The 23753-nt window shown below is 32.8% G+C and overlaps 1 protein-coding gene, 1 long non-coding RNA gene and 1 pseudogene across 2 annotated transcripts; all 3 read right to left on the bottom strand.

The window, feature by feature from the left end:
* Positions 1 to 1328: 1328 nt before the first annotated feature.
* Positions 1329 to 3809, bottom strand: LOC134270671 (uncharacterized). Its single transcript, XR_009992863.1, has 4 exons — positions 3554 to 3809; positions 2939 to 3075; positions 2721 to 2798; positions 1329 to 2115 (listed from the first exon to the last, which is right to left on the bottom strand). It is a non-coding gene; the product is annotated as an uncharacterized LOC134270671 (long non-coding RNA).
* Positions 3810 to 5368: 1559 nt separating this feature from the next.
* Positions 5369 to 10135, bottom strand: LOC134270659 (uncharacterized; annotated as a pseudogene).
* A 121-nt stretch (positions 10136 to 10256) lies between these two features.
* Positions 10257 to 23551, bottom strand: LOC134270658 (uncharacterized). Its single transcript, XM_062752893.1, is given in 17 exon segments — positions 10257 to 12625; positions 13892 to 13969; positions 14284 to 14325; positions 16350 to 16412; positions 16666 to 16728; positions 16893 to 16948; positions 17465 to 17534; positions 17802 to 17858; positions 18459 to 18536; positions 18638 to 18934; positions 19266 to 19491; positions 19622 to 19941; positions 20042 to 20113; positions 20206 to 20544; positions 22080 to 22211; positions 22519 to 22586; positions 23284 to 23551. Coding segments are annotated over 17 exon segments (2496 nt in total). The 5' UTR covers positions 23489 to 23551; the 3' UTR covers positions 10257 to 12295.
* Between the last annotated feature and the right edge of the window lie 202 nt (positions 23552 to 23753).

The raw sequence follows: 23753 nt of genomic DNA, 5'->3' as shown, positions 1-23753 counted from the left end.
CCTCATCGGACATTAAAATTTTATAAAAATCGTAGCCACTTCCTTTCTTTATTATACTATTTGATAGACAGGGTAAATTTTACCTCTTTACCTTCTAAATTTTTTATATCGCTATCTTGTACCTCATTATAATATGCTAATACAACGCACTATCTGATTGGTTCTAGACAATATGTCACAGTTTTCTTTTAGTTATTTTATCTACGATACGTATTACTCATGGCAATAACTTTTCCTAATACTCATCTATAATGAAAAAATGTGGTTGAAAAATAAACATGAATTCTGGTTACTTGTAGTCTTATATTGTTTTAGAAAATAACAGGTTGCTTTTTGTTTACCTACAATGTATATGATTTTTATTTGATGAATAAATCTTCCCTACGATTAAAAATACATGAACGAGTTTAACCGACCATGACATTCAAAGAGAGGTCTCTTGGACACATGTAGAACACAGTCTAGGTTGTTTTGTCAGAGGTGGTCAAGAAGCCTTTAGCCCCCCCCCCCCCCCCTTTGAAGTCGCCAAGAAATGGTAAAATATTGATGACTTAGCGAAATTAAACGATCAACAGTTTTGTTCTCTCATAAGCTATATTCCTGAAACTATCACTGTCTCTGCTAAAATGCTGAAGACATATTCTGCAAATATGTTTGAATGATAAATAAAAAAGAAAAGATTTTCAAAAAAAAGAGAAAGGGTGTTCTTTTAGCCGAAATTTTAGACATTTTTGTCATTACATTATTTATACATTCTTAAATAAAATTGATTTTATGCCAAGATGAATGTGAAAGTAATTAATGATGTATAATTAGATACGATAGACAATCCCTTGTTTAAACATGGCATCATATCTGGTGTGTAAAATGTGTTTCCGTATAATTTGATTTTTTTACAAATTGTTCATGTTTGTCGTGTTGATGTGGAATTATTATAAATTCCCGAATTCTGATACTTTACAATTCTGTTGTGTTGGGAATAAACATTAGGAAGATGCATCTACTTTCAACATAGGGAAAAATATAAAGCAAATCGAACACCTTTTTGTGTGCAAATCATGAAATGTACTGAGCTTCACGGGTATTTGTTGTCCCGAGCGCATTAATCTTGAAGCCCAAATTCTTACTTGGCTTGTGATACCTTTAGAAAACGTGTATCTAGATGAAAGTTAACTCGGCAACATGCGCCATCCCATTGTTTAAGTTTTATTAGGTGATTACACCTCCTATACCCGATTTCGCGGATTCAACGATACCCTAATATCGAGTATTATACGCGATTTCACGGATAATACCCGATTTCGAGTATTCTCTCAGACCTGTTAGAAACTGTAAAGTATACTACACTGATCTTCACATAGCCCCAGTAACCCCGATGTATAATAGAAACTATTAAGTATACAATATTATGATATTCCCGTATAGCCCCTATAACCCCCTGATTTATAATAGAAACTGTAACGTTTACAATATTGATATAATATGTTGAAAACCAATGTCTGCAATAATACAAATACTACCATGAATTCTCTCAATCCAAGATATAAAATACAATAAATAATACATCAAATTCCAACAATATTCAAAACTTTAAAAAGTTTTGTCAAAGAGTATTCTGGTGGTTACAATGCTCTGCTCTTGGTTAAATGGTAATTCTTGGAAGAACACAGAAAGGTAAAATATCTCCTGAGTTTATCTCACAGGAAAAGCGCAAATATCTCCCGAGTCTATCTCACAGGAAAAGCAAAAATATCTCTTGAGTCTATCTCACATGAAAAGCGCAAATATTTCCTGAGTCTATCTCACAGGAAAAGCGCAAATATCTCCTGAGTCTATCTCACAGGAAAAGCGCAAATATCTCCTGAGTCTATCTCACACAAAAAGCGCAAATATCTCCTGAGTCTATCTCACACGAAAAGCAAAAATATCTCCTAAGTCTATCTCACCACAAAATGGGAAAACTTGGAAGAACACATAAAGCGAAAATATCTCCAAACTGACTGTTCCAGGCTCCATTAGAATTCTTGGAAAGACAGCTATAGGGAAAATGTCTCTGGACTCCATCCCAACAGCTCCAGTTTGAGAAATACAAGGCAGGGCTCCAGTTGTCCAACACTACAGAAATACAATGGATACTATATTATTTACCATGTTATATTTAAGAACCAAGTATTTATGGTACTTATGATGATATGATAGAAACATTCACATTTTGCACAATTAATGAATATTTTTAGATCAGAGAAATTCAATTAATATTTTTTTTTTTACAATATTATTCATTTTAAATACAAGTATTTAGGTCTCATACAAGGATTAAATTAATATCCCTATATATTACTTAACTGTATAAAGCTTCAATTAAATTAATTAATTAATAGACTCTCAGCAGATAATTAGAAATTTTAGCGAGATGTAAATTAAGCAATCTGTCCTTAAAAATTGGTGTTTTATTTTTAGCGAGAAGTAATTTTAGAGATTTTAAAAATGCTCAATAAAGAAGCTTTTACGACTAAAACGCAATTAAATTTTAGTGATATTTAATTCTAGCAATCTCAGCACCCTTGCTAATAATGTAAACATTAAATACTCGCAAAAAATACTGTTTATACATGAAAGGGAAAATAAAGATTAATTCTTAAACAAAAAATTGATATCAGAAAAAATATGCCTTAATTAAGCAGCTTTAAAGAAAGAAAATTGACAAAGTATAAACATACCTTAACTCCAAAATACACATAGGATTCACATGTTGACAAACATCCTACATACCATCCAAGAAGTTGCATCATGCGCACCTAAAAAAAAGAGTCCCCTTTAATTATGTTAACTGTTTTATTAGGAATTAATTAGCAATAAACAAGAGAAGATAATCTTAATAATAAAACAGTTAAGACTGGAAAAAAATGGAGTCAAAAGAGACTTCTGAATAATGTACCTTAGAGCTTTGATAACAAGTAATCACTGATTAATGGGTGGTGATTTAGATAAGGCCAGGTTCTTTAATTAGCAGTGGGGAGTGATGAGTTCCATCAGTCACCAAAGAATGGATTTCTCTTAGAAGACCAGGCAGCTCTAAAATAAATAAACAACACAAAAGTTAACAAAATTTAAACATGTGCACCACATACAATAGGCTAATAGAAAGAGTCTACAAGTATATACCTTAAATAATTATTATGGCAAAAAAAGGAACAAAATGGATGCCGATACAAAAAAGGAAGTAATTCCTCACAACATTAAAGGCCTGAAGAATATAGGGACCACCAGCCCAGTCCAATTTCTAGTGCCAATAAGAAGACTAAGTAAAGATCTGAAGAGTTTGGGGACATTGTACGGCCACAGAAAAATGGACTTTTGCAGTTATAGATGTCAAAAGCTGCATGAAGTAGTGAGATGAAGATTCTATGACCTGGGCCAAGTAAGGTTCAGCCAGTAGACACCTACATGGAATCTGTGACAGATTACCCAAATTCAAAATTATACAAAGTACAGGTACTTCACCAAGAAATTTTTTAGACTGCATTAAACAATGCATTTAAAGAACACTCACATAAGTTTCCAGACTGTGATGGTTCACTGGACTGGAATCAGCATGGAGAGGAAAAACTAAGCCTGGCATGGATCCTTTCCATCTGATGTCAGAAATGTTACCAGTCACCAAGAAAAACTTCATGAAGAACTTCACAGCCAAATGTGACAACAGCCGTCAGTCACCTGGGTAACAGTCTTAACACTGAGGGTGTGCGTGGTATGCTTCTTGGTGCAAATATTGAATCAGCGTCAGCTACCAACATGCAAAGACCTGCAAAAAAGTGGGGAAAATTATTATCGATGTAAATAAATCAGTATGAAGTAAAACAAGGCAGAACATTCAAGAACTTAATGAACAAGAGGCCCAGGGGCCACATCGCTCACCTGAGCAATTGGCTAGGAAAAAACACAGATCAGATCAGAACTGAAAGTAAACTGCGGGGGGGGGGGGGGGGGGGCGTGAATTTTACAACCCCCCCCCCCCCAGGGGGTCATTATTTGAACAAACTTGAATCTACACTACCTGAGGATGATTCCCTATATATATAACGAAGCCTGGCTTTGAAGTACTTGAAAGGAAGATTTTAAAAGGTTTCCCTATATGTTCCTATGTAAAACTTTGATCAGCCATTTTGGTCCCACCCTACCCCCGGGGGTCATGATTTGAACAAACTTGAATCTACACTACCTGAGGATGATCCCAAATGAGTTTCATCTTTCCTGGCCCAGTGGTTATTGAGAAGAAGATTTTTAAAGATTTTTCCTTTATATTCCTATGTAAAACTTTGATCGGCCATTTTGGCCCCACCCTACCCCAGGGGGTCATGATTTGAACAAACTTGAATCTACACTACCTGAGGATGATCCCACATGAGTTTCATCTTTCCTGGCCTAGTGGTTCTTGAGAAGAAGATTTTTAAAGATTTTTTCTATATATTCCTATGTATAGCTTTGATCGGCCATTTTGGCCCCACCCTACCCCTGGGGGTCATGATTTGAACAAAGTTGAATCTACACTACCTGCGGATGATTCCAAATGAGTTTCATCTTTCCTGGCCCAGTGGTTATTGAGAAGAAGATTTTTAAAGATTTTTCCTTTATATTCCTATGTAAAACTTTGAGTGGCCATTTTGGCCCCACCCTACCCCTGGGGGTCATGATTTGAACAAAGTTGAATCTACACTACCTAGGATGCTTACACATAAGTTTCAGCTTTATTGGCCCAGTGGTTCTTGAGAAGAAGATTTTTTTAAAAATGCCATTAATTTTTCTCTAATTCATAATTATCTCCCCTTGGAAAAGGGCCTGGCCCTTCATTTGAACAAACTTGAATCCCCTTCACCCAAGGATACTTTGTACCAAGTTGGTTGAAATTGGCCCAGTGGTTCTTGAGAAGAAGATGAAAATGTGAAAAGTTTACGACGACAACAACGACAGACAACGGACAAATTTTGATCAGAAAAGCTCACTTGAGCCCTCGGCTCAGGTGAGCTAAAAATGTGGACTTCCTGATACCCCCATCAGAGCAATAGAAGATATGCTCTGTACAATAATGCCAACTTCAGCGCCTTTGGGAAAACCCCATTCCAAGCTGCAAGCCTGCGACCCAAGTGACTTACACCGTAAGTAAGAATGTAACTCAGAAGAAAAATGTGGTGGCAGTTTTCTGTGATAATAAACTATGCAAGAAAGGGACATACAAAGCACAAGAAAGGAAGTCACCTGCATGGGACACAAGGAATCACTGCAACCATTCCTCTGGAGACCACCATTGGAGACGAGATGGGCCACTTATTGTGTTGGCGAGTTACAAAGTGATGTCCGACCTGACTAGTCATATTCCCATTTCACCAGTGATGGAGACAGTGCCGCTGCATCTGGTGCATCTGAAAAACAATGACATGTTATTGAAAACCTTAAGGACTTGCGTCACTTCTTTGACTCTCAAACAAAACAGACTGCTAAGGCTCCATTCAGCAGTCACATGTTTCCAGGAAGAACCAAGAACATAAGAGAATCCATGCAGAGAAGATTTACCTTGGACCTGTCTTAAGCTTCCATGCAGGACAGAGTATGAGACTTGCTACATATACTACTCAGGAGACTTACCTATAATGAAGCATGCTATGTCTACAGCTGTTGGTTCTATCATAAGTGGCTACCAGGGACAGTGTGAAAGTCCCGTAAACTTTATTCCTTTTCCTGCTGTTGACTGAAAAGCAATGTAAATAGGCACCGCATATTTAAAATCAAATACAAAATGTAGTACAAGTAAGTATAGAAATTTTGAAAGTAGAATACATAAAGTTATATTGCACTTACTGAATAGTCATGGAAACTCAATATCAGAACTTTGTGAATCTACACCTGTTGTAAAAGGAAGTAGAGTGGTCCATCCCCTAAAACAACAACAAAATAGGCAAAATTATTTGAAAATTAAACAAAACTGTTAATTTAAAAATATAAATCTTAAGGTCTCACACAAGGAAATAATTTCACTATATATTACTATATAGCTTAAATTAAATTATTTAATTTATTAGACTCTCAGCAGAAAATTCATGAAAGAGAAAATAAAGATTAATTCTTAAACAAAAATTTGAGATTAGAAAAAATATGCCTTATGCGGCTTTTAAGAAAGAAAATCTACAGTAAACTTACCTACCCCGAAATGCACGTGGGATTCACATGTTGACAAACAGCCTACACACCATCCAGGAAGCTGCATCATGCGCACCTGAAAAAAGAGTTCCTTTTAATTCAGTGGGATAATTCTGCTAAGGAAATGATAATCCTAGTACATGAGTCCAATTTTAATACTGTAGGCCTAAAACAAATTGCCAAAAATGAAAAAAAAAAATTGTCTCTAAATATATGGAACTTCAATTGACTAGGTTCATTTTGATTGGCTATTTCCTTGTGTAACACCTTTAAGACAACTAAAAGTTAAATGAAATTAAATGAAATTTGCACAAAATGTCTCTGAGTTATAAACAAGATGTGCGCGTTTTCTTGTTGCCGATTTAAAAGAAAAGCCTTCGCATCATATAAGCAATAAAAATAGGTGCTGGACTATTAACTCTATACTGGGTAAGTATAATTCATTAATTTTATTATTGACCTTTTTTAATTTCTAGTTTCTACCAGCAAGTGCATGATTTAATTTTTCTTTGTAAATTTGTAGAAGAGACATAACAAAGCTTTACATGGATTTGAATTGAAATCTTAATTTAAGCATCAAATTGACCTCCTTGATTCAAATATTTGTTGTACATGTTAATCGTTATATAAAATGTTTTTTTATAAAAATTAAATTCTTTTGCAGCTACCGACATTTCCATCTTCATGATTAACATCTGAGTTGGATTCCAATTACCAAATTCAAAAGACCGCCTTTGGTGAAGACAAAATTTGTGTACGTAAATAATATTACATTTCAACAATATTATTCTTTTGGTGATCAATCTAATTATTTTCACTAATGAAATGGGGAAAGTACTTGAATATTTCATATTTTCATGATCTAAAGATAATATGTTGATCGATAAATAAATACCACTTTCTTTATGTTTCTTTTCAGGGTGCTTATATACACATATAAAGAGCTTATATCAGAGGATAGACTACTTCATTGGGAGCCCTTTCAGTGTTTGTGATTCTGAATAATAGATCTGCCACTCAGCTGATTCTGTAGTGAACAAATGTTGTAATTATATGCTTTTGCAGAATCATAAACAAGCAGTGATATCAATGAGTTCCGGATTATTCTTTAAGAAGAATGGATTTCTGTGATTCTGTTTTTATAAAATTCAGTGAATTGTTTGGATAATGTTTTATATTAAGATCGTCATCTTATTAAGGAAGATCATTTGTTGGGATTATATTTATATGACATCATGGTTCATGTGAAATATGTGTATAATATTTTTTCTTAATTTTTGGTAACTGAAATTATTTATCAAATATTAAAGAGAACTTTATTGAAAATATCAAAGTGTTTCGTAAAATTGTAAAAGAAGTAGAATTTTCCTATGAGTTGTTCAATTTAACAGATCATACAAGGATCATGATTTTGATACGAGTTGTGAGCTACAACAGATCATACCAGGATCATGGTTTTAATACGAGTTGTGAGCTACAACAGATCATACCAGGATCATGGTTTTAATACGAGTTGTTTGCTACAACAGATAATTCCAGGATCATGGTTTTAATACGAGTTGTTTGCTACAACAGATCATTCCAGGATCATGGTTTTAATACAAGTTGTTAGCTACAACAGATCATACCAAGATCATGGTTTTCTTGCTAGTTGTTTAGATTAAAAGATCATCTCAGAACCATGATCCATTAGCTCATTTGCATGTGAAATTTTCCTATACCGAAATCATATCAAAACCATGATTTAAACATGAGTTGTTAGCATGATCCGATAGACGTTTTTTTCTGTTTGGGTAGCTAAGAAACAGGAAGTTCACTGATTTTTAAGGAATTAACTAGAACTGTCCAAGCGGAACAAAATACCCCCCGCTGGGTTTTTCAGAAGTAAGTTTTTCCATAATAAAGATATGTATCAAACATGAATTATGAAATTTTTCTTCCAGTGACCTTGAACTTCCCCAAATGACCTTGGGTCAAGGTCATGACACACCCTTGGGTCATGGGCAATCTTTGAGTGAAATGAGAACCTACCAAGTTTATCCATAAGAAAGATATGGATCGGACACGAATTATGAAATTTTTCTTCCAGTGACCTTGAACTTCCCCAAATGACCTTGGGTCAAGGTCATGACACACCCTTCCGTCATGGGCAGTCTTTGTGTGAAATGAGAAACTACCAAGTTTATCCATAAGATATGGACCGGACACAAATTATGAAATTTTTCTACCAGTAACCTTGAACTTCTCCAAATGACCTTGGGTCAAGGTCATGACAAACCCTTGGGTCATGGGCAATCTTTATGTGAAATGAAAACCTACCAAGTTTATCCATAAGGAAGATATGGACCGGACACGAATATGAAATTTTTCTTCCAATGACCTTGAACTTCCCCAAATTACCTTGGGTCAATTGTCATGACACACCCTTGGGTTATGGGCAATCTTTGTGTGAAATGAGAACCTACCAAGTTTATCCATAAAAGATATGTATCAAACATGAATTTTGAATTTTTTCTTCCAGTGACCTTGAACTTCCTCAAATGACCTTGGGTCAAGGTCATGACACACCCTTGGGTCATTGGCAATCTTTGTGTGAAATGAGAACCTACCAAGTTTATCCATAAGAAAGATATGGACCGGACACGAATTATTAAATTTTTCTTCCAGTGACCTTGAACTTCCCCAAATGACCTTGGGTCAAGGTCATGACACACCCTTGGGTCATGGGCAATCTTTGTGTGAAATGAGAACCTACCAAGTTTATCCGTAAGAAAGATATGGACCGGACACGAATTATTAAATTTTTCTTCCAGTGACCTTGAACTTCCCCAAATGACCTTGGGTCAAGGTCATGACACACCCTTAGGTCATGAGCAATCTTAGTGTGGAGTAGTAGATTCTAATGTCCCTCTGTAAGAAAGATACGGACCGGACACGATTGCACAGACAGACGGACAGACAGACAGACGGACAAGGTGATTCCTATATACCCCCCAAACTTTGTTTGCGGGGGGTATAATTAGCAAAAAAGTGAAAATCTTAATTTTAAAACAAAGTCAGAGACTGGAAAAAATTGTGTCAAAAGAGACTTCAATAATGTACCTTGGAGCTTTGATAACAGTGATCACTGATTAATGGCTGGTGATTAAGATAAGGGGTTCTTAAGCAGTGGGGGGTGATGAGGCTTTTCCATCAGTCATCAAAGAATGGAGTTTCTCTTAGAAGACCAGGCAGCTCTAAAATAAATAAACAACACAAAAGTTTACAATACTTAAAAATGTGCACAACATACAATAGCATATTCTTAGAAAAAGTCTACAAGTATACAGTTCAATAATTACCAGGCCAAAAAAGGACCAAGATGGTTGCATCAACATCAATACAAAAAAGGAAGTATTCCTCACAACAAAGACCAGAAGAAGATAGGGACCACCAGCCGAGTCAAATCTCTGGTTCCCATAAGAAGACTAAGTAAAGAAGAGTTTCAGGACATTGTATGGCCACAGAAAAATGGGGTGTTTGCAGTTATGGATGCCAAGAGCCGAAGCAGCGAGATGAAGTTTTTACGACCCGGGACAAGTGAGGTCCAGCCAGTGGACACCTACATGGAATCTGTGTCAGATGACCCAAATTCAAAATTATACAAAGTACTTCACCAAGAAAAGACTGCTAAATTGTGGAACAATGCATTTAAAGAACACTCACAGAAGTTAATTCCAGACTGTGATGGTCAACTGGACTGGAATCAGCATGGGGAGGAAAAACGAGGCCTGGCATGGATCCTTTCCATTTGATGTAAGAAGTGCCACTATACCAGTCACCGAGAAAAGCTTTATGAAGAGGTGAGAAGATCTGGCAGGGGATGAAGAGCTGCACAGCTGAATGTGGCCATGGCTGTCGGTCACCTGCATGGGTACCAGTCTTACAACAGAGGGTATGTGTGGTATGCTTCTTGGTGCAAATATTGAACCAGCGTCAGCCACCAACATGCAAACAGACCTGCAACAAAGTAGGGAAAATTATAACCGATAACACCTTCCATTTTAACTTGATCAATTCCATATAATCAAAACTTCTGTACAGTTGTTAAGTACAAAAAATACTGAAATCTATGCATATTTTTCACCTTTTATTTCAGATAATATTATTAACAACTGCTTGTTAAGAATACCAGAAGTCTTTCACAGAAAGAAAATTAACAACTGGTCACTAAGAATACTAGAAGTATTTCACAAAATATTTTTAACAACTGCCTGTTAAGAATGCCAAAACCATTACAAGATATTTTAACAACTGCTTGTTAAGAATTTTAGAAGTATTTCACAAAATAATTTTAACAACTGCTTGTTAAGAATTCCAAAAGTATTTCACAAAATATTTTTAACAAGTGCTTGTTAAGATTACCATTTATATTTCACAAAATATTTTGAGCAACTGCTTGTTAAGAATACCATAAATATTTCACAAAATATTTTAACAAGTGCTTGGTAACAATACCAGAAGCATTTCACAAAATATTTTAACAAGTGCTTGTTAAGAATACCCAAAGTATTTCACAAAATATTTTAACAAGTGCTTGTTAAGAATACCCAAAGTATTTCACAAAATATTTTAACAAGTGCTTGTTAAGAATTCCAGAAGTATTTCACAATTTTTTTTAACAACTGCTTGTTAAGAATACCAGAAGTATTTCACAAAATATTTTAACAAGTACTTGTTAAGAATACCAGAAGCATTTCACTAAATATTTTAACAAGTACTTGTTAAGAATACCAGAAGCATTTCACAAAATGTTTTTAACAAGTGCTTGTTAAGAATTCCCGAAGTATTTAACAAACTATTTTTAACAAGTGCTTGTTAAGAATACCAGAAGTATTTCACAAAATGTTTTTAACAAGTGCTTGTTAAGAATTCCCAAAGTATTTAACAAACTATTTACAAGTGCTTAATGTTAAGAATACTAGAAGTATTTCACAATATATTTACAACTGCTTGTTGAGAATACTAGAAGTATTTACAATATATTTACAACTGCTTGTTACGAATACTAGATGTATTTCTCCAAATATTTACAAGTGCTTGTTAAGAATACTATAGAAGTATTTCAAAAAAAAAAATCTTTACAACTTCTTTTTAATAATACTAGAAGAATTTATAAAATATTTACAAATGTTTTTCAAGAATACTAGAAGTATTTCACAAAATATTTTAACAACTGCTTTTTAAGAATGCTACAATTCAGTTCTTGAAATGCATAAAAAGTTGTTAGAAGATCAGAATAATTATTGCCAATCAACAAAATTGATTAAAAACAGCACTTCAAGTTTTAAGAAAATATTTTCACAATTTGTTGTTAGATCAAAACCAAGGTTTGTCAACTCAGAGAAGATTCTTTAATCAACAAGAGGCCCATGGGCTTTAAAGGTCACCTGAAGTATCATCTTACGACTTAACAAAAATTGAATTTGCTTTGTTTCAAACCAAAGTCTATAAAATTCACAATTTTGAAAGAGGCATCATTGGTAATCATTACTACACATGTACATGTAAACACTTAGCATGCTTACTTAATTCCCAGAGGAAGATTAGAGTAACAACTAACAAAGAGAAAATGCATTTCCACTTTATAATAACTAGTTGTGCACCCCAACTAACAGGAAGCACTGACCCTGGTGCCACAAAATTCTAAAATTTTTTGAAATTTTAACATAAATTTTACTTCATCATAAAAGGTTTATCGATCTCAAAGAGCAGATTTCAAAGCATTAATTTATTTTTGGAATCCGTTACACCCTCACCCCTTACAGCTGGAGCCAAAAGGTCATTATCTATTAGCCGGACACAAAAAAACTAACAAACAAACAGATGTACATGACCAAAATACCTTAATATGTATTTTTACAGATTGACATTTAATAAGATCAAACTTAACATCTGAACAATTGTTTGAAAAGGAAAATATATGTCCAGATTTCAATTCACAGATTTTTCAAAATTGCTTGACAACTGTACTTTTCACAAATAAAACTCCTTTTATGAACGATGATTTAACAACTTATAAAACTTTCCACATATTTTTCACAATTGAACAATTCTCATTTTAAATGTTCTTTTTCTTTTGGTAATAACGCAAAACTTCTTCATTGATGTATTTACATTTTTCATTGTCAATAACCAATTGTAAGTCTTTAATAGGACAAGTACAGGACAAAATAAGAAATCGTTTTTCTTTTTTGCCAAATTTTTGTACATCTTTTTTGTTCAGTGTTAATGAATTGGCATTAAGGTTTGACAAGCAAAACTGTTCGTCAAGTTTTCCAATGAAAGTCTTGCAATATGTGAAATTGTCAAGTTCTAAAACGCCCAAGTACACCCTCTTATTGTTGTACTCTACAACCTCTGCGGTGACACATTTCTCTTCTGCGATACCCTGTAAAATATAAATATATTTATATATATATATATATATATATATATATATATATATATATATATATATATATATATTTGAGTGGTAAAACTGATTTACAGGCTTTTTAAAATTTTGTAAGCAATAAATTGTAAACAATTTATTGAAATTTTTCCATTGACTAAGGATACTAATTTATTACATCAATGCAAAATTTTGGACAGAGTTATGCTGGGCAGAGTGAATTGCATCGATATATTTTAGCCCAGATACTTATAATTAAAGATGATAGAAGCAAAGTTGGCATAATTTATCTTTTCTGATGTGGTAAGGACGGCTCCCATAGATGAGACCCAAAGGTGATTAAAAAAAGATCATTTTTACAATCTTTAAAAGATTGTTTGGCTGCACTCTCCCCAAGTGACTAAAATAGCCGATTAAATTTTTAAAAAAGATTTTTGTGATTTATCTTTTTAGCTCACCTGAACCGAAGGCTCAAGTGAGATTTTCTGATTATATTTTGTCACTAATTTTCTGTTTGTAAACTTTTCACATTTTTGACTTCTTTTCAATAACCACTGGACCCATTTAAACCAAACTTGGTACCAATCATTTATGGGTGAAGGGGTGTTTAAATTGTAAAAATGAATTTCTCAAGGGCCACTGGGCCATAAAAACTTAAACTCATGAGGAATCATCCTTGGATAGTGAAGAATCTAAATTGAAAAATAAAATCATGAGGGCGGGGTCACTAAGTTTTACATTGGAATATAAAGAAAGGATCTTTTAAAATCTTCTTCTCAAGAACTATTTGGCAAAGAAACCTGAAAACTTATGTGGAAGCATCCGGCTAGCCTTTGGTAGCGAGATGTTAAATTATTTAAATTAAGATCCCTTGGGGTAAGGTGTGGTCACAATAGGTACAGTGTATTACAAAGGGGGAATGCATCTGGTAAAGAAGAATAATGGCCAAATTTACTCAGGTTAGTGACTTGGCCCATGGCCTCTTTTCTTTTTATTTCTCTTATCCTGTCAAAAAATATTTTGAAATTCTCAAGAGAAATCTTTTCTTCTTAAAATGGACCAACAAATAATTTTACCTTGAGTCGGAAGCAGACAAGTATTCATTCTTTGAAAAATGGCTTTACCTCTTCTATATGTAAGTAGCAACTAATTGCTATCAGATCTAGATTTACACGTATCTCTTTTTCCAGACTTATTTGTTGCAAAAATTCATTATAATTTTGGCATTTAATGTCATTGTCATTTGCTTTAAAATTTACTTACAAATGCAGGATGCGCAGGCAGAGGTTTGAATCCTACACTCTGAGTTGCGGGGGTTGCAAATGGCATGCTTGTGTCAATCTGCAATATATATAAATATATATAACAAAATGACGAATCGGTACCATTTTTGGGAATATTTAAAGTAAAATAAAAAAAAAATATTACAAAACATTTACTGCAAGTGCCTTTGCCATGTTTGGCTTTTCAGGCAGTTTAATGTTAAAGAAGAGCAACGGCCAAATTTACAAAATATAAATGTCTGAAGAGCCAACATTTAACAAAATTTGAAAATTTTATGTTATTGTCATGCAAAATGTTTCAATTTTGTCACTTATACTCAAATCAATTTAGGAAAAGGGTAAACTCTTCTGATTTGATGTATAACTACTTACCCGTGTAGCTGATTCATTTTCATACTCCTTGCAAGATGATGCCTAAAAATAATGCAACACATCTTATAAGGTTTAATAGATGACACAAAATGATGGAAAATCTACTCATTGTTTCAAGAGATTATTTACATCATTACATGTAAATAGTTTTTTCTCAAATTCTGTTTTGAAGTTTTGATTTCTCCACTAATTTTAATTCATAATATATATTTTACATGTATTTCCAATTGTTGAATTTAAACTATAGAAATCTTTATCACAATAATTACAACTAGAACTGTCCAATAGGGACAAATACCCCCGCTGGGTTTTTCAGAGTAGGTGCCAATTCAGAAATATTTCATGGATCTAGTAAGAGGTGTTCACTATTGTCTAATAAAGTGCCCCGCCACAGCATGATACGCCCATCAAATATTGTTCGATAATCATAAATTGGTTAGGGTGCAAGAAAATCAAGTAACCTAGCTTGATTAACAGATTGACACAGATTTCAATGATCTAATTTCCATTTCTTATCATGTTTAAAATATTGTACATACATCTCTAAGAGACTTACAGTGTAGGGATTAATTAAAACAAATAATACATCATATAATTCTAAACTGGCTGTGTTAGAGCTTAACAAATATCCATCTGCAGCTTTAAATTGTTTATTGAATATTTTATGAAATAATGGAAATGCTACAATCTAATAAAAAAAATCAAAAATTAATTATTATTTAGACTATAAAATTCTAAGTGAGACATGACTGCAATTTGTTGCAAATATATAAAAATTGAAATGTAATTTTTTTTTCAATGAAAACATGTATAATTAATTTTATTATATTATACAATACTAATTCAGTTTCAATCATACACTAAAACATCAATTTGTTTTCATTACATTATACCAATTGAAAGATCTTGATCTGAACTACAGCCATCAAGATCTCTTAATTAACACAAGCAACTATAAGGCCATTTCTTTTTGCCCAACTCCCAAGAGATTAATTAAGATATTATACTGCATGATGTTCTTGCCAGTTAACTCAGACAATGAACTCATTAATTTCTCTCTAATTTGACATGCACATTTCTGCTATCAAAAATTTTCCTTGACCAGTGCTGATAATTATGCCCATGGGACAAACTGAATTCCTCTCAAATCATTAACATTTGTTACAGAATTTGCTGTAAAGTATATGATAAAAAATAAGTTTTTACTTAATTTAGCATTTTTTAAATTTTAAAGACTTAGTTTTTTTTTTTTTTTTAAAATCACTTAAATTAAAGGTCACAGTGACCTTGAAATAGGTTGGGACACACCGTCTACCCAAGATGCATAAATTGTCCAAGTTTGATGATTGTAAGTCTAATAGTTTTCTAGTTATGAGCCAAACAAAATCACAAAATAAAAAAGAAAAAACGCCTGTAAAATGCAGAAAAATCATCCAATCATGATGAAAATCCCAGGTGCACACCTTCATATGGTGAATAATAAGTGTATAAATTTTCAGACAAATCAATCCAACAGTTTCTGAGAAACAGTCCGGACAAAATCTTGTCTACAGACAGACGGACATGGTGATTCCAATATACCCCCCTAAACTTCGTTTGCGGGGGTATAAAAATCACAAGCATGTAGACACAGACTTAATCCTATTCAAAATTATATATTTACATTCAGTGTAATTTTCTTTATAAAATCCATTAGAAATCCACAAAGTTCAAATCTCTATGACACACGCGAAACCTTATCACAGCGCATTAGAGTACTTTATAACAACAAAATGTACATTGTTTTGACTCAATTTAATAAAAAATTAAATCTGTTCAAATAATGCAAAAATACAACAATTTGCTATTAAAATTAATTTGTCGTTTTCTCTCTCAATGTTCATTTGCCTTATTTAATTCTGCATCTGTCTGAAACAGCTCTTGTGTCTATAAAGCACACCAGTTTTAAAGGATGCTAAATTCACAAATTATATAACCACAGGTTTGTTATAGGTGTTTTATGGTGTGTTATAGGCCCAAAAACATCCAAAAATATGAATTCAATGATTAAATAAAATTTTGCTTACTTTTAACAGCAATGAGTCTTCTTTTAGGTCGTGTATTCTTAGACTTAGACTGGATCTTTGACTCTATAAGGCAAAAACAACTATGAAAATATATTGCAGCAAGCATACATAGATTATAAGCATACTTAAATCTAATATACAAATTTCGAAGTTTGTTTACATCTACATGTACGACCTTTCACTTATTTAATCATCAAGTTTTGTTATCATGACAAAAGTTGCATAATTATAAACACAACAGAAAATATTTATATACAATAATAATATTATAAACGTAATAATACAACAGCAGTATTACAGTTATATTTTCTCTTACTTTTAGTAATTCCACTTCTACTTCTAGAGCTCTTTTTTCTTCTTTGCTGTTCTGTATATCATCCTGCAATAGATTATAAAGGTATCATAATTTTACTTGTCTAGTGAAGTCATTATGCCATTACTCTTACAATATTTCTTATATTGATTATTCTACTGTTATCCGTCAGTAAGAAAATGATCTTAAAGTACTTGTATAGCAATGATATATTATATATTTCTATTTACCTTTAATGATGACAATTCTCTCTCTAACTCTTTTTTCTCTCTTGTGGTACTTAGAACTTCTCTCTGGAAATAAAAATGAAGCCTTAATTGTTAAAAAGAACTTTGGTATTAACAAAAGCATACACGAAATAAGTATATAATAATAATAATCCACAAAAAAGATTGTAATTGATGTGCATTTAAAATTCTTTTCCTATATAAATCTTTATTTTAAAAACTAGCTATTCCAATGAATTACTAAGTCTCATTTGCATACATTGGTGCTTGACAATGACTGGATTTTATAATCTTAGTGCACGTAATGGAAATTTTTCATCACTGAATCTAGCATGAGCTACATGTATGTCAAAAAAATTAATAAAAAAATGAAAGGTATAATAAAACAATCATTTACTGCATTTTTGAGCTTAATGCATTTAAGTGATCCTCATAAGGAAGCATCTAAAAAATCTTCATCTTTTGGAACAAATACATTTTCACAAATTTGTACATTTTTATCAATTATATAATATATATGCACCTTACAGAGATATAACTTGCTAAAATTTTCGAAGAGTAAAATTGTTAAAAACTCACATCATGCAAATTAGATAAATCACCCTCTATGGTACTCCGCAGTTTCCTTTTCTCTTCAATATCATGCTAAAAAGTGCAGAATATTTTATTACAATACATGAATATGACATATGGTAAAGAGGTTCAACATTGATTACTTCCTGAAATCATCTTCAAATTGTACTTTAAAAATTGTAAGTCTGAATTAAGTCTATAATGCACACTTTATACCTGTATTACTGTCTATTTATATCCTTAGTATTAAAGATTTGAAGTTTAAATTTCTTTAGTATAAATATAATATAGAATTTTCAAACCCAATTGTATTCTGTAAGATTTCATAAATTTTCTTACTTGTAAATTTCTACATTCCTCCTTTAGATCAGTCATTTCACACCCATTCAGTTCAACCTATGAAAAAATAAGAGTAATATTTGATGTTTTGTTAAATACACACACGCCCTCCCTTGAACACCCCCTCTCTCACACACACATTTTTAAACTTCAAGTTTAAACCAAAAATATTAATTTACAAAAGTCAGGAAGACACATTTTTTTTTCTCTTTGTAATGATCACATTGACTTTAAAGAACAATCATCTTGAATATAAGAACTTTTTTTTCTTTTAACTCAATTTTCCTTACATTGCTGTTGTTGCATGTCTCTGTTATTTCTGTTGAAGGTACTGTAAATTCCTCATATTTCACTAGTTCTTATCATCGCGAATGAGCCTTTCATTGGCACATCACGAGAATAATAAATAGCTAGTGATCGAATGATTAAGAAATTTAGTAACATAGATTTCAGCACCATAAAAATAAAGGTAAGTAATTGATGCTTCTTGCGATATTTAGCAATATATGATTAATTCCACATGTATATTCAGGAATCTACAGTACCTATTAAGCAAACAAAGCTTGATGAAAAAGAGAAGCTGTATCATAGTAATGAAAGATAAGCAATAAGGACTTTTTATCCAGTGTAACATCTTTTTCAATTGGACTTAATTACCTTCTTGGGAATTGATGCATTCGATGCATTACTTGATGTATCACTTTTTCTCTTTCTGTCTTTCCTTTCTTTGGGAGCCTAAATGAAGATTAAACATTTCGTTTATTTGTTTTTTACAAAGCACAATAGATGAAAAATTTATTTATCCTCATTTATTTGAAAAATCTTTAAATACATACCTGTACTCGCAATCTTTGTAAGGCAAGTGTTGCCGACTCTGGAGGAGAAGGGCATTCTTTGAACAACTTTTTCATTTTGGCAATGCTGATACCTTCGTCGATGACTTTATGAAGGATCTCCAGAGTCTGGTCAACACTTAACCAGCTGACTTCCCGGAAAGAAAAGATGGTGACTGCTGGATACAGACGGGCAATTTCTTCCACCAGGCTCCAGCAACTGGTGTCCATGGTGGAGAGGCGTATTAGGTGTTGTAGCCGCTTTTTTCGCTTTTCTTCTTCCTTTCGATCACCAATACACTAAGGAAATATATATGGAATCACTTAAAAGAATAACCACTTGTATTTTCTTTTTAATGATATTTTATCTACGTATTTATTTTTGAATAATAAATTTGGTGTAATACTAAATATATAAATATACAGCATCTATGATTTTGAGTTGGATATATTTTTTTCCCAACAAGTTGTGTGGATTATATCATCGACCCTTGGCGATGGGATAAAAACACACAGCAAAGTGGATAAAAGTCATATTCAACTACAAACCATCTTTGTATCCCCTGACCAATGTTTTACACATATATATATATTAGTTGTATGATGAAAAGCAAACAAAAAAATGTCTTACCACGGCATTATACAGCTGATAAATATCATCTTGATATTTTATCGAAAACTTTCCACCATATTTATGAAATAATATGTTCCTCATGATTTTCAGTTCCTCTATTTGTGATGTCTTTAGACTATTTGTTGTTTCCTCATTCCTTGCTAACCCAAGGTAGGACATGGCACCAGTCGATAGTTTTTTTGTATATGATGACTTCTAAAAGATAAACATATAAAAGTTGTTTCTGTGTGCCAGATATTCTACTCTTGATTTACATGGTTTTCTTGATCACACCTTTGTCAACTGATTTATGTATGCATTTTTTTTTTTTGTTCTTTGATGAGATCATTATTATGTATGGCTGAGATTATTACCTGGCTTTTAGGTCTTCTCTCTCTGGGTGAAGCTCATTCAACTGTTTCATCACATGATGGGTGTGATTACCATCAATGAGCTCCACCTCCATATTGGCTTGATATTCCTCTTCAAAAATTACAGCCGTTGCTGGAGGAAAGCTGAGTTGAAGTCCATGTCCTAATTTTGCGTTGAAACTCGTAAACAAGTCGGCCAGATGTGTGGGGTTCAACGCTCTTATAGCCCTATCTTCTCCTGCTGACTTGATGTACCTCAGTGGCACGCTGAACTCCCCCACAAAGTTGTCTTTGGCCTCTGCTGCATACAGGTTTTGCGAAACCTAAAACATAAAATTTAAAATTTTTATCAGCTGTAAATGCTCTTTAACCTATTGAATAGTCTCTTTGAAGAACCCGTGTTTTCAATCATAAAGTACAAACCTCACTTTCCTCCATAGTTTCATTTAATGATTCACTGGTTGTACATGGATTTGCTTCATTATCCTCAAATGTCTATAAATATAAAATTATACATATATCACTGAGTATTACATTTGATGGATGAAATAAATGAAATAATTATACCTCTACTGTTATTTCTATACAAAATTAATACCATAAAGCTGCCTATTTCTCCAATCTGAGGAAAAGCAAAGAAATACATGACTTATGGTTCCCTTCACCGCTTCAGGAAATTGTTTTCTCCCTCGAGGAACCATAAATTTCCTTTTTCCCTCTGAACGCATTCCATAACTGTATAATAGTTTAACAAAGCCCTTTAAAGTCCTTACTTGTAAGATACCAATTCCTCCAGTTAGAAAACCTACCTCATTTTGGCTTCCTCTTTCAAATGTGTCATCCAGGCCTTCTTCATTGACTTTGTTTTCTTCTTCATTGATGCTTTTTTCACTGCACTCCTCAGTGACCTTTTTCCAATCTTCAAGCTAAAAAAAAAAATGGAAATTCATATCTTCAGTACTGCAATTTTCTGTATTTGGGGACAGGCTAGGGAAAAAATGTTTCAATGGGACATTTTTACATGGATAGTGATAAAGTACGTGAAACTGATAAATTTGTTACAGTTACTTTTAGATCACAAATCAGTGTTCAAATAATTACATTTTTTATAAAGTTTTAAGATAAAGTACGTGAAACTGATAAAGGATGTATTCGCTTTGACAAAAGAATTGACCTATAGGAGAGAACAATTTCCCGGAAAAAGTGACTTTGAATAATTAATCCTTATTTGTTATTTTCTACCGTATTTATGTCTAAATTTTTCAAATTTGTATTTTATACCTAAAATTTATTATTAACAACTTTACAATAAACCTCCAAAGTTGGCCTAAACACCATTTCGTCCAATAAAGCGTTGATTTTTGCATGAATTTTGGTGTAGAAGTCCTTCAGGGCAGGCCTGCCCCTAAATAAAATTGTGATATTTTGATAGGTTTGGATGTAAAGATTAATTTAAGAAAGGTTTTTTTTAGGGGCACCCCTGCCCTAGGGTCGAAATTCACAAAAAACCTACAAAAAATAAGGAAACCTGATTTTGATAATGTGCTTCAAATTTATACCTAGAAATACTATAGTCAGACTAGCTCAGTTGATATAAGCGCTGACTTTTATACCGTACAGACTAACATTTTAAAGTCAGGGGTTCGAATCCACTTGGTACCACACTTTTTAAAGTTTTTAATTTTCGCCTTTTCAAAGACTATTTTAATATTTTTTATAGCCTTGTGTATTTTCCTTCAATTATATATCCTTTATGCATGCCCATTCTTGATATAAGAAACACTAAAGAGATATCAAATCGTAAAAATCCAATGTACAGTTGTCAGTCAGGCGGAACAAACCTCAGAAGACGCACACTTTCTCCGAGGACAAGAATAACTCACTCTGTGTTACTCAATACAGGTACTCTTGGCAGCATTGAGCTTGGCAGCATTGAGCTGCGATGAATGTCAATTATACATATTCCTTAGAATTTAATAACATTGATTTTGGCTACATACATATCAGTAACTGTACTCCTCGGATTTGATTTAGGCCTATATAATTTGCACACATTGATGCAATGTTTCACTACATTCACGGATAAAATTACATGTACCTAAACATAAAGAATAGAATTTAAGAGGCAGTAAACATTACCATTATGCTTCTTGAGAAGTTAAGAAAAATATCAATTATTACATTTTGAGATAACAAACTCAGGAAATCAATGAAAGGGTTCCTCCTACCTCTACTCGCTGAAAAAAGATTTAGTAAAAACAAATTATTATATGTATTCAGCCTAATGCCATTAATCAGAACGGAAATCGACAAGGCTTTTGTAGAGAAAAAAACCAAGCCCGGTCCTATAGGTCAAATCCCTATCTATAATGAAGTGATCCTTTGTTACAGTTACTTTTAGATCACAAATCAGTGTTCAAATAATAACATTTTTTACTTACAGCGACAGTTCTGTTCTTACCTTTTTGTTTACATATCTACAGAAGTCAGAAGTGGATTTTGGTTTTCCAATCTCCTTACTTAAGTCGGTTGCACTGTCACAGAAATCACTGACAGCCAGTGTAACCTTGTTATTGTTGTAACTCCCGACTACCTGAAAATTTAATTTAGGTTTAAAAAATTATTGATTATCGATATTCTAGTATGATTACATAATTAACCCTCTCCCATATTTATTTAATAATATTACTTGCCTGGTTAGCAGAATATATCTACATGTATCACTTATTTCAATTATATTTGTAATATAGTGTCGACAATAACTCGTCATAATTTTCTTAACTACAGTTGATTACTTTCAGATAGGAATAAGTGATTCTACACACTGTACTTGTGCAGGATATGATCACAAGGATGTTAAATTTAAATGAAATGGACCGCAGAAACCATTGTTTACTTACTTCAACACACAGATAGTCTTCTTCTCTCAGATTCACAATGTGTCCCAGCATGTTGTCAATCTTAAATTCTACAGTATACAATTAAAATGCGTTACTATAAAGTACAATACCTTCAGCTCTTGTGAGCTAAAACATAAATAAAGACTCATTTATTTGACAAGCAATTCTCTGCAGTCTAAATTCTGCTTGACCATTGATTGATAAATAAAAAAGTTTGAATTTCTCTTATATCATAACATTTGTTTTACAGATTGCTGTAAAGTATATACCGGTAATAAAAATAATGCAGCACTCTTTTGATGTGCGACACACAATCTACTTATAATTCTAGACGAAAAAGTATAAATGTTGGGAGCCGGACACGAAAATTCTGATAGACGGACGTTTACCTAGATAGAAGGACGGACATAATACAGGACATATTATGTTATTTTAAAGCCTTCATGTCTGTCTTAAGAAATATAATATAAAAATAAAAATATAAAATAAAAAATTAATAAAATGATTAAAATCCTCTATAGATAATTACTACAAATATTTCCATGCATTTTTCTCTTACCAGAAGAAAGAATTGTGGCATCTTAGTAAACTGGTTGCTGCTTAATTAATCTTCAGTTTGACAATGATGACATTACTGTTTGATATTTTTAATTTTCCCCTGCAGGGTGTAAAATCGTAACAGTCACTTCGTGATCAAGTGCATGCAGCGAATTTCGCTTGAGAGAGAGAGAGAGAGAGAGAGAGAGAGAGAGAGATATATGTTACCTTTGATTTTTAAATCCAGGTCAACACCATCGAGTATCACATAAATTTTATCTTGTTTTCTTCTTAAACTCCACCATACAAATCCTATTTGAGTCTTTACAGCTTCGTATCTCTTTAGGGCATCAGAATCTGTGACAAAAAAATCTTTATTTTTATTTACGAAGTAATTTGATTGATATTTAGTGAATGTGTCAGTTACTTTCATTTAATTTTGAGACAGGAGAGGGTAAACGAATACTATTTTAGAAGTAATGTTATTGAATATTCAACGAGAAAGTACGACGGAGGAAGAGAGAATATGTGATTTCTGTGAATGCATACTGAATTGTTTATCTGTTAAATTATGAAATCCTAAGTTTTTTATAAGAAAACTTCACACGTATTATTTTTAAAAATAAAATGATACAAAAATGCGCCCCACCCCTTAGTTATTCTGGCTATCATTTACTCTGAGTAACTTGAACATGTTG

This window comes from Saccostrea cucullata, unplaced genomic scaffold (genome assembly GCF_032062105.1).
Source record: "Saccostrea cucullata isolate Sc308-1 unplaced genomic scaffold, CSIRO_AGI_Scuc_v1 ctg468, whole genome shotgun sequence".
Taxonomy (NCBI): domain Eukaryota; kingdom Metazoa; phylum Mollusca; class Bivalvia; order Ostreida; family Ostreidae; genus Saccostrea; species Saccostrea cuccullata.
This window is presented reverse-complemented; position numbering and strand designations above follow the sequence as displayed.